General features: G+C 37.5%; 1 protein-coding gene across 5 annotated transcripts in view; it reads right to left on the reverse strand.

The window, feature by feature from the left end:
• The window catches only part of Nrg1 (neuregulin 1), a 206,820-nt gene that overhangs the window by 145,148 nt on the left and 50,196 nt on the right, over positions 1-11,476 (reverse strand). For all 5 annotated transcript variants that reach the window (XM_029569261.1, XM_029569254.1, XM_029569252.1 and 2 more), the window contains exons 3-4: positions 8,197-8,318; positions 1,277-1,327 (exon numbers count right to left, since the gene is read on the reverse strand). In XM_029569261.1, coding sequence (XP_029425121.1) covers positions 1,277-1,327; positions 8,197-8,318 — 173 coding nt within the window. The remainder of the gene's footprint in view (positions 1-1,276; positions 1,328-8,196; positions 8,319-11,476) is intronic.

Below are 11,476 nucleotides of genomic sequence, written 5' to 3' on the forward strand. Positions count from 1 at the left end.
AGCTGCACATGAATACATCCTACATATGGATTATGTAGTCTGGGACACAGAAATGTCCAGCTTTTATGATTCTAAACAATGGTTTTGAAGGGAAGACAAAATACTGATGGGAGTAAAACTGAAGAAGTCTGCACTGGGTTATATGGCCAACCACAGCATATTAAGGTATAGCCATAATTTAGAAAGTCAACTATCCCAAGACATTAAATGGAGGAGAGGGGTAATAAAAACAGCACTGAACTCCAAGTACTTCCTCTTTTTCTTTCTGAGATTTTTGACTTAGCATACCTAGTGCTTCAGATTCCTCATCTGGAAAATGATAAAAACAATGTCTGGTGTCATGATTTTGTTAAAATTAGTAAATGGGTTATAAAATCCTTCTGAGTTGAAAGAAACCAGATGAAAGCAAGTTATCACTGTACCTCGAAAATAAATTTACAATCTCAACTGTGCAAAACTTTGCTTCTAAATAAAAACCAATTTTTAAATTTCCTAAGGTTCTATAAACTATAAAATTATAGAAAATAAGGAGTTTTTGAAACTAAATAGTTCAAGGTGGTGGCTCATGCCTGCAATCCCAGCCCTTAGAAGGCAGAGTGGAAGGACTGATGTTAGATGACAGACTGAACCACAAAGCAAGTTGCTATCTAAAAAACAAGCAAATATATGACAGACTAAGTAGACAAACCTATGCATTACAGTTGTATGCGGATTAGTAGAGTTGGATAATAAGTAGCTAGTGTCCTCCCAAACTGTAACCACCATATGTTACAGGCAACTAAACAAAGTAGAAAAAGGAGAAAGAAAATCAGAACATTTTGAAAAGTTAACTTATAAGAACGTTTGTTTTTTTAGTGAATCACAACTGACCAGTAGCATCCCAAAGATCAGCGATCAGATGCTGGTCAACTGTCTAGAAATGTACTCTGACTTCCATGATCAAGGAACCAGCAACCAAGAGAAGCCCCCATGAAGTCAGAAAACCTGAGCTTGCACCTCTGGTGTCTTTTACTCATCAAATAATATCAGCTATCGTGTATAGATATGATCTCTTTCTCTCCTGTTTGTTTCTTGAGCCCCCATTTAGACACTCAGCAAGAATGCTCTTCCCTTAAGTCAAATCCAAAATGGCAGAAAGAAGCTGAGCAAAATACTGGAGCAGAACACAGGAACAGCTGAAATTCGGATGCAAAAGGTGCGCTGATTAGTACAGGAGCAGCCAAGCAGTTACGTCTGCCATTCTGGTTAATAACACTTGCCAGGCTGTTTTCCTTACCTGAAGACACATATGCTCTTTCAGTTGAGGTTGGCATGCCAGTGGTGAGCTCTGCAAGAAAGAAAAGGTGATAGGATATTATGATGTATGGCAGGAGGCTGGGATCTGAGGCCATGGCCAGCCTTCCAACTGCAAAGGACTGTGAGGAAGGAAGCCCAGCAAGAAGCGAGGAGCGTCCACCCTGCAGCCACAGTGAGAACTGTGGAAAGCCATCCGAATGAACAGTTCTTCTTTCTTGTGGGAAGAGCGTGAGATGAACTATGCTAAATAATTAGGAAGAACTTCTTGCTCCCGTTCGGTTGATGAAGAAACCACTGCAAAGACAGATGGTAGTTTCCTCAGAAAAGACAAAGAAATAGCAAAGTAAGAGAATCAAAACCATAGTGATGTCAAACCATATGCAGAATTTCTGAAGATGTAGATTTTGTTCAAAAATAAAAAGCAAGCAATATTTCCTGTTGAGATTAGTGAAAAAAATCAAGTTCTGGCATAAAATTCTACTTAAAATTGCAAATGTAATCAAGATAGCTACTTTATCATCTGAGATATAAGTTAGCTATGCTGGGCAGAGAGCAGGCAACTTCACTCTAGAGGAACGACAGATAAACCTGCATGCTGGGGCACCATCATCCTGAGTATTATGAGACTTCATTAAAGACTTTGAACCTGCTTATTTATTGCCTTCAGGATGGAATAAAGAGTGGTTATTCTACCTAACTAGCTCTGTATTCAGTCCTAAAAATGGTTTCAGTTTGTTAAGATCTAATATTTTAAGAAAGGCACAAGTCCATGAAATCTGGAACAATGTAAATGCATAGACATCATTCAACCTTTACTGTGTATATAAATTATGAAATGGTGTAATAGTGTCTCAGATCTCCTGATACTCTCTGCCTCAAAAATGACTACACCTAATGGAAAAATCCCAAGAGCATACATGCTACCATTTTATGCCTGAAATAATAACCCTGTTAATCATGGAGTTAGACATGTTCATTACCAACATAAGCATTTTCAAATAGAGATACAACCATCTACGGCTTTCATGTTTGGACTAGTCATATAGAAGAGAAACCAATTTAAGTGGCAATATTTCTTCAACTTCTGAAATTTCTCTTGGGACAAGATTTTGTACAAATGGAAGGGAAAAAAAGTCACGTGAGATTCAGTAGGGATGTTTGGGTGTCAGGTTAAACAGGAGTGCACAAAGATCAGCAGTGAGCCTTTAGGAGGGAGGACCAAACATTAACTTTACAGTGCAAAATAAGTGTGGATACCAAGTCCTCCTTCATGAAGGATTGTAAGACAACCATTCCTAGAGCAAGACTGTTATCATTTACTCACAGCAGACCTTATGCCCACTTCAAAACGGGACAATGTGAAAGGGATTTGAGTCTGAAGGTCTGTGACTTCTTTGGACTTTCTCAATCAGGGAACGTCAAAACAGATATTCTCATCTGGTTTAAGTGATGATACCTGGTTCTGAAGCAATGGCTGGTCGCCTTATTGATTTGGGCTATAGAAAATAAAATTGTTCTTCTTTGGAAATATGTAGTGTTAGATAAACTTGTTTTTAATCCAATATTCACAGTGGTTGTCCTTATGTAGGAATTTCTGGAAAGAACACAGTGCTTTGAAGTATCCACACTGAGAGATGCTTTCATATTCTGCCCTTCAGAATGTATCAATGACCTGACCACCATACTGAAACAGTGAGTACACAGTGCCTGACAACGACTGGGCAGAGGCCCAAGCCAACTTGATATCAAAATTCTCTTCACATTTATTTTTGACAAACCAAGCAGTTGTCCACTACGACCTTCCTAGAAAAAAGAAATCAGAACAACACTACCTCCGGTAAAAAGACCTCAGAGTAAAGGAAAGGTTAACCATAGCATTTCCTTTTTTAACTAAATGCTGCATTAAAAAAATACCAGAGCAAAAGGTTACAACAGTGATACAGCTACAAGAAGAGTGTTTAAAATAGCCTCCCTTGCTGAATTAGATGTTTATCCTGGAGATCTTTAAAACGTCTTTGATGATTATGCTTCGAAGTAAAAAGTTCCTGAATTAATGCTGGGGAAATGCAAGCTCAAAAGTTAACAAATACCTTCTGTACAAAAAGGTGACTGTAAACCCAAAAATTTACAGCCAATTCTGAAAGAGATGCATCTTACCTCTAGAAACTGGTATTGAATATGTCAGTGCTATTGTAATGAAATGCTTCTTCTAATCATGTGGTTATTAAATAAATAATTTTAAAAAGATGTCACTTTAAAAATAGTTTTGCCATTAATAAAAGTTAATCTTGCTGATTACAATTATGCTGCAAGCATTTTCTTCTATATGCAGAATTCAACAGTCTAAAAAAATCTTTTTGTTCTGAGTGGATTATATAGTTACTATGCTAAAAAGATGTCACTTTAAAAATAGTTTTGCCATTAATAAAAGTTAATCTTGCTGATTACAATTATGCTGCAAGCATTTTCTTCTATATGCAGAATTCAACAGTCTAAAAAAATCTTTTTGTTCTGAGTGGATTGGAATGAATTTTACATCCTGTTACAAATTTAAAAAATAAGTTTTATAATCTCCTTGACCATTGCTTAAGTAACATGTTTTTAGCATAGTAACTATATATTGATTACATTTTTAATATCTAAAGGACACCTTTTTCATTGGTATAGATAAGTGAGGCTTTGGAATAATCAAGAATTGATTGCTATTGACCACCTAATGTTGAATAGAAAAGAACATACAAACAATACCAGTGTGTTTATTATGCTTGAATAACTTTTATAATGAATCTAGTCTCAAGAAGTCTGAGAAACGACTCCCAGAAAAGAATTTTTCTAAGTCTTATTGTGTGACTTATTTGACTTTGCTATAAGAATAATGAGAATATAGACATTCAACAAAGTATACATATATATGTGCATATGTATGTGATTAAAAAGATTTTAAAAATGGGCACACTTATTGATTAAAAATGGTAAAATTAACCTCAGAAATACCTTTAGTATTTAAAAATTTATATTTGTTTTTATTCTGTGTGTATGAGTGTTTTGCCATGTGCGTGTACGCATGTTGTATAATGCCTGTGAAGGTCAGAAGAGGGTGTTAACTCATGTTATGGTTGTTAGCTGTCATGTGGGTGCTGGGAACAGAACCTGGGTCCTCTGTAGGATTGGTCAGTGCTCTTAACCACAGAGCCATCTCTCCATTCCCTAGTGTCTGAGCAGTTACTGTTCATAATCAGTGTTTAATCAGCTCAGAAATTTTCAAACTAATAAACACTGCAGACACTAGAAACGGTCTGCCGCTCTACTCACAATATTCTTACATATTAGCCTGATGAGCATCCTACATAACACAACATATATGGAGACTGTCAAACTCCATTTAACACTAGGAATGGTGGCACATGCCTTTCACCCCAACACTTGAGAGGTAGAGGCAAGTGAATCTCTGTGAGCTCAAGGCCAGCCTGGTCTACATAGTGAGCTAGTGAGTTCCAAAAGATAAAAGAAATGGAGAATATGAATTAATACCTCAAAAGGAGGGTTAATATAATATTTTGGTGTGTTATGGTTATTATTACCATCCACCCCCCCCCGCCTTAAGAAGAAACAAAATATTTTTGAGAATTTCTCTATCAGCCCTTATCGATAGAACATGTGTATTAGAAGAGATGTTTTAATGTATGGAGGTTTGCAGTCCTGTGTCTTTCACTCTTTAAGAGTGCTTTGTACTATCTCTGTCTAGCCCCCAGGGATAAGGGATGTACCAACAAAAATGGAGTAAGTGCATCTAACCAGAGAGCTCAGGACCAATGAGACTTCTTGGATAATCAATCTTCAGTGGAATATAGTTAATTCACAGATTGCAGGTTCAGGACAACTACACATTTCACTGCCAGTGGCACTGTGAAACCCTGAAATATCGAGAGAAAAAGTTGTGTTCAAGTAGCCCACCACACTGACCTTGTCAGTCATGTGCTGCCAGGCCCAGTGGTGGGTGTCAATGCTCCATCACAGGCTCTGAAGACCATGCACTTCTAAGCAGCCACATTTGGGTGGGGATTCACACCCACTGAATGAGCAGTGGTATGCAACAGACAGGACACTGCACCAGGGGCAGATCATTGGTAAATTCTTTAGGTCTTCCGGCATGATGTGGCACAGTCCCTGTTGATCAGATTCTTGCTAGCACAAATTTTACTGGCCAAAGACACAACCACAGAAAAGGTAGAAATTCTCATAAATGCCCTATGGAGAGCTCTGGGAAGCTGCTGGCCACGTGGGATTGTAAACAAGGGATTATAAAGGAGCTGAAAGTATGAAAATGACGGGCTATGGGTGGGAGAAGTTGAGAGAACAGACACAAACATCCCATCGCTTAGATTCTCGGAGATACCTGGGTGTAAGTCTATGAGCTTGCGGCCCAGCTCTTCCCATTACATGGCCCCCACACCCCATTTAGCACGTTTCCTCCTCTCTGTTCTTGAAAAGCAAAAGAATCTGATGAAATATTTGTGTGCATACATATTCAGATTAAAGCGAACTGCGGTGTTCTAGAAAGTAAAAAAATGGTTTGATGTCCCATTTTGTACTAAATGCTTTTATGATTTTAAAATAGTTTATTTCCTAGTCTAAGAATTCCACCTATTTCTAAATATAATTAGAGGGTTGACTAAGGATGACCTATTTCTAACATCCCAGGGCAAACTTTGCATTGTTCTTGAAAGTCCTTCATTCTTCCCCTTCTAGGCCATTAAGAACCCATGCCTGGGCTGCAGAAGTAACTTCTTGGTAGAGTGCTTATCTAGCATGCAAGGGGCTCTGGTTTTATCTCCAAAGTCCCTACATAAACTGAGTGTGCTAGAACAGGTTTGTAATTTCAACTTCTGAGGTGGTTCAAGGCCAACCGCTAGCCAGATTCTGGGCTAGAGACCCTGTCAAAAACAAAACAAAAAATACACCACAAAAGAATATTCCACCTAAAATATTCCATATACTTCCTTTTATTCTTGTCATGTAGAAAAAGATGACTCATTATTCAAAAGCACATTGACTTCCACTTCTCAACAGTTTACTGATCAACACTGTGTATTCAAATTTGAACACAAGATTAGGACTTGAAAATGAAATGGAGATCTCTTTATCTGAGCAATATGAGAGTGTTATTAAACTTTTAGCTCCCCCCCATTGATAATTAATGAAAAGGACTCTGTAGATTTTTTCCAGGAATAATACAGTAGTAAATAATCACTGTCTAATTACACAAATCAGAAGCTGTGGAACAATCAATATAATACTACTATAAACACCCAGTGAAAGTGTGATAGTAACCGTAATTTTTTTTTTCTGGTACTGTATAGTACACATAGTTACACAAATCTAATCTGAGTGTCAAAATCGTGGTTCAAAACCATTTACAGGGAGAAGACACATTAAAACCAGTTAGTGACAACATGAATAGAACAAAGCTTCACGCTCTGACATACAGCAAAGTAAAGAACAAGCCACTAAAATTAATCCTTAAATTTCGTGTTTCATGCGGCAATTCTAGAAAAGTCCATATGGGGTAAAATAATAATAGCAGAACACTGCTGCTTAACCTGTGCTGATTAAGAAGTAAGGCGAGGTTATATTTGTTCTTGCAAACTGTCATAAGCACAGCTCCTTAAAAGAGTGATTGAAACTGCTTTTCAACATTTTTCCTTTACTCCCTGCAGAGGGAAATTTTTAAGATGAAAAGTAATAGGCTTTGATTACACCACTGTAGAACAGAAAGTGCAGAGAGAGAAATGGTCAGTATCCTGAATTTTTCGGACCCTTCTACATATTTCCCTGTCTTCCTATATCATGTCCGGATCAAATGAATGAAACTCCCTCAGTTTCCCACAGAAATAACTTTGAAGTCATTACTCTTCCAATGCTGGCCTTATTACTCAAAAAGACCATTTTCTTGGAATGAATATATTTCCATCTCCATAAAGAAGCAGCATAATCTGGCTTGGATTTTTAAAGATTAACAATCATTACAAGTCACAATATCAAAATTATGGTTGTTTTTAAATAGCATTTGACAGTTCCAAGGTTTGAAGAACCACAGCTAGGCTATTGTTGGCTCCTAGAGGTGACTGACAGGTGGTGGGGTACTAGGGTGTAGGAGACAGGAGTCAGAGGCTACAGTCTTTTAGATTACTAAGAGAAGCTGGCAGAGGCTAGGTAACACTTCCTACTTCTAAGTCATTCATTTGTTTGGCAAATATTCCCTGACACAGCTTTCAGGAAGCGTAATCAGAAGCCTTTACATAGTATAAAATTGAGTGCTGCTAACATGTTTCTAATTTCTAAAGTAAGAAGCCAAAAGATGAATGCATCTAACTTTCCATTACTAGAGATGGATGCAATCACTTAAAAATATAGATGGAAACATAAAACTTGCCAGGACTGCGTATGAAAAAATAGATGCATTCATTCATGTAAATGTATACATGTATATGTACACTCTCTGTGTCTCTATATATGTATATATTATATAAATATGTACCTATTTTGTGGTTGATGGACCAAATGACCAGACTGCCCTCCTAACAAACTTGAACAAGGAAGCTCAGCCTCCTTCTCTTAGGAACCCTCTAGTCTCCGCCATTCATAACTTTACTCAAATCCTTAAAAACATATGTATATAGACTTAGACATATATATATAGACATTTATAAATATTGATATAGATGGCCTATATCATCAAATGGAGAAGATACAAATGATGCCTGTGATGTTTGGCTTCCTTTCCAACATTTTATATCATTCATAATGAGTTTTAATCTATGAATTCATCACAAGTCTTACCCCACATCTTAAACTCTCATTTCACATATTGAGAAACAGAACACAGCAGGTATCTCTTACCATTTGAGTCAACAATGGTGATGTTGGCAGAGGCACTGTCATTTCCTAATTTGCTGCTCACTTTGCACATATATTCTCCAGAATCAGCCAGTGATGCTTTACTAATGCGGAGTTCTGACTTCCTGTAAGGTAAGACCAAGTGGTATAGGTGTATGCCGCAGAGCTTCAATAAACAATAAAATACATTGTTCTGAAGTTTCATAATTCTCAAACTCTCCCCTTCTTCCTTACACATATGTGCTATGTTAAAATGTAACTTACCACCACATCAATTCAGCTGTATGATTTATTCAGAGTAAAAGTCTGGTATCACATGTAAGCTACGCCTCTGATAAAAATCTTCATTTTATCACACAGATCTGTAGAGTTAGACTTCTGTAATTTGGCTTCTCTGCTATTACCACTAACCACACTATGCCTTAGAGATTTTTAAATTCAGTTTGGGAATTTTCTCTCTGCATCTCAATGTCACCAGTCATAAAGATTTGGGAAGAAAAAAAAATTTAAAGTGTTTTCTCACAAGACTAGTAAGAACAGACACTTAATAAAGTCTGCAGAAATAAAAATATTCTGCTTTTTCCTTCTCAGTGGAGTAACATCAGGAATAATGGTAATTTCTAATGAGGCTGAAATATTATTTCCAAAAGAAAGGGACTATATCTCCCTTTAAGATTGCCATTGCTGGGCACATAGTACCACACAAATGATTCTTAACATTGGAACAAATATTCATGCCACAGTAGCACACACTTTTATAAATCTCTGAACATTAAATCAATATTCGCCATTTCTCCAACCTGGGCAGTATGGTGATGTGAATTTTTATCTCTTTTATTGTTGCACATGGCCTGTAATTTAAGCAGTCTCCGGGTCACAAAACTTCAGAACTACTGGAATTGGCTGGTGTTTGGAAAGGGCTTTATTTGGTCAGAGTCGGGGAGTGTCTCACACTGTGGCCCAGGCAAGCCTGAAACTCATGAGATAGCAAGGATGGCTGGAATTCACGTCAAAGCTCCCATCTCAGTCTCCCAAGCGATGGGCTGATAGGCATGAGTCACCACTTTGGGCTTACACAGCCTTTCTTTTGTAAATATTTCACTGAATTTTTGTGTATTTCATAAAGAACATCTTAATTATGTTTATGCCCCCTGCCTCCCTGGCACCTGCCACAGCCCGGACTTCATGCCTTCTGTCATTTTTTGTTACAGCCTATGAGTCGTCAGTGTCGTCAGGCATCCCTCAGTGTAAGTTCATTCACTGGGGTCTAGTCAGCCTATCCAGAGCCACTATCTTTAAGACTGACTCTCTCACCCAGCAATAATCAACTGCTATTAGTCCTTCAGCTAAGACTGGGGGCCTGCTGCCTATTTCCACAGTTCTGTGCTGGGTTTTTGTCTACTTGAGTAAATCCTAAAAAGTAAATTCCTAACATGAGGAAACAAATCTTTTCATATTAAGAGCCAAAATTCTGAAATAAGACTATTATAGCAATATTCTAAGAATGTATAGCAACTAAGAACACCCAGTCCTACTGATTTGTACATTTAGAGCAAGCATTTGCTTCTATATAAAGACCTTTTTCTTGACCCTGCACAATTTAATATTTGAACTACCAAACTGGATTGAACTATAAGAACAGGGTAATTAAATTTACAGTTAACATAATCTTTAAAGGATAGTTCTAAAATCAAAATTCTCCTAATAGGCCTGGGCAGTCCTTCCTGGAATACAATTCCAAGTAATATAATCAAATACTACAGTGGACAGAAGGGATGGGATGGAAAAGGGGGAAGAGGGATTATTCTGAGTTCAAATAAATATTGCACTAAACAAACTAGAAAGGAGTTTCTTTGCATTGGTTCTTCTCAGCAGTTTTATACAAATCTCAGGTGGATTTCCAAGGCAGGGGTTTCATGTGACCCAGCACTCATTGCCTCAAGACACCTCTGTAAGTCCAAGGCAGAACATCAATGAGCCAAGTCCAACATTCAGTTTAATCAAGGCAAGTGCAACAGACACTCAGGTTCAAACAGCAGGACAACCATGCAAGAGGGGAAAGAGATAGAGAAGCCATAATGTAGAAAAGACAGATTTCAAGCCCAGATTGAAATTAGCCATTTAAGAAAGCTAGTTTAAAAGGTGACAAAAGAAAAAAAAAGAAATTTATCAATTCTTGAGGCAAATTAATATTAAACCAGAACACAATCCAAGCTGGACAGAAGTTCCAGCGTATTAGGAACTGGCTTTGTCGCATTCTGAACTGGACAGAATTTCTAGTACCTTAGGAACTGGCTGGGTCACATCCATAACACTTAAATACTTTTTGGAGGGACATTTGATGAGAAATATCATTATCGAGAGGACTTGGGAAGATGATGGTCACAACTCAATAGAGTCTAGAAATCCTGGCTAGGGAAAGAACCTTGGTAAAGAAACAGAGGTCCTGAAAGGCAGCCACTAAGAAGTATGAACAACTATTTGAACAAAGCACCAACATTATGTGGAAAAGGAATGACTTGAGGACACCTGGTCTTCCATGAAAGCTAGGTCTCACAGGAAAAGAAGCACATGTGAGACAATCCTATAAGGAAGAAGTTTGAGGATCAGAAACAGATAAGGAATCTAAGAAAGAGATTTTCTCATTAACAAGACTCAAGACTGGAGAGCTGTATACCAAGCACACTCATACAAGAATATCTTATCTCTATGAGGAAAATGGTTCAATCAGATCAAGGCTTCCAACTTTTCTTTGCAACAAATCTTGTTTTAAAAATGAAGGCTTAAATCAAAGCTTCGTAGTGAAAACTATCAAAGAGAAAGTGTTCAGGTCACTGTTATTGGCAATCCTTTCTGAAAGTCAGCAGAAAAGAAGGATCCTCCAGGGACACAACTGAAATGTCTAACATCTAGAGATCATCAAGGCCCCCGTGAACTGGCAAGTTTTCACTGTGAGACTTGCAATCCTGTACCATGAAGTAAGGAAGGAATACAGTAAGAGAGCCAAATAACCAAACATTTTTGGAAATTATCTATCCCAACGAGAGCTGAGGCTTTGGAAGCACAGACACAGCAGTTTTGACTTTCTCTTTTTATCTGGCTACTGCACACAGTCTGCAACGCATTAGATGAAAGCAGAAAAAAAAAAAACCGAATTACCACTAATCATGAAGATAACTTTGTTCTTTTATATTAATGAGTTTTCTGGGTCATCTAGGATGAGTTCCTTTGTCAATAGATTCCCAATTTTCTAAGTATTAAAAAAGTTAATTCATACAAAATA

Source organism: Nannospalax galili, unplaced genomic scaffold (genome assembly GCF_000622305.1).
Source record: "Nannospalax galili isolate Female #2095 unplaced genomic scaffold, S.galili_v1.0 scaffold680, whole genome shotgun sequence".
NCBI lineage: Eukaryota > Metazoa > Chordata > Mammalia > Rodentia > Spalacidae > Nannospalax > Nannospalax galili.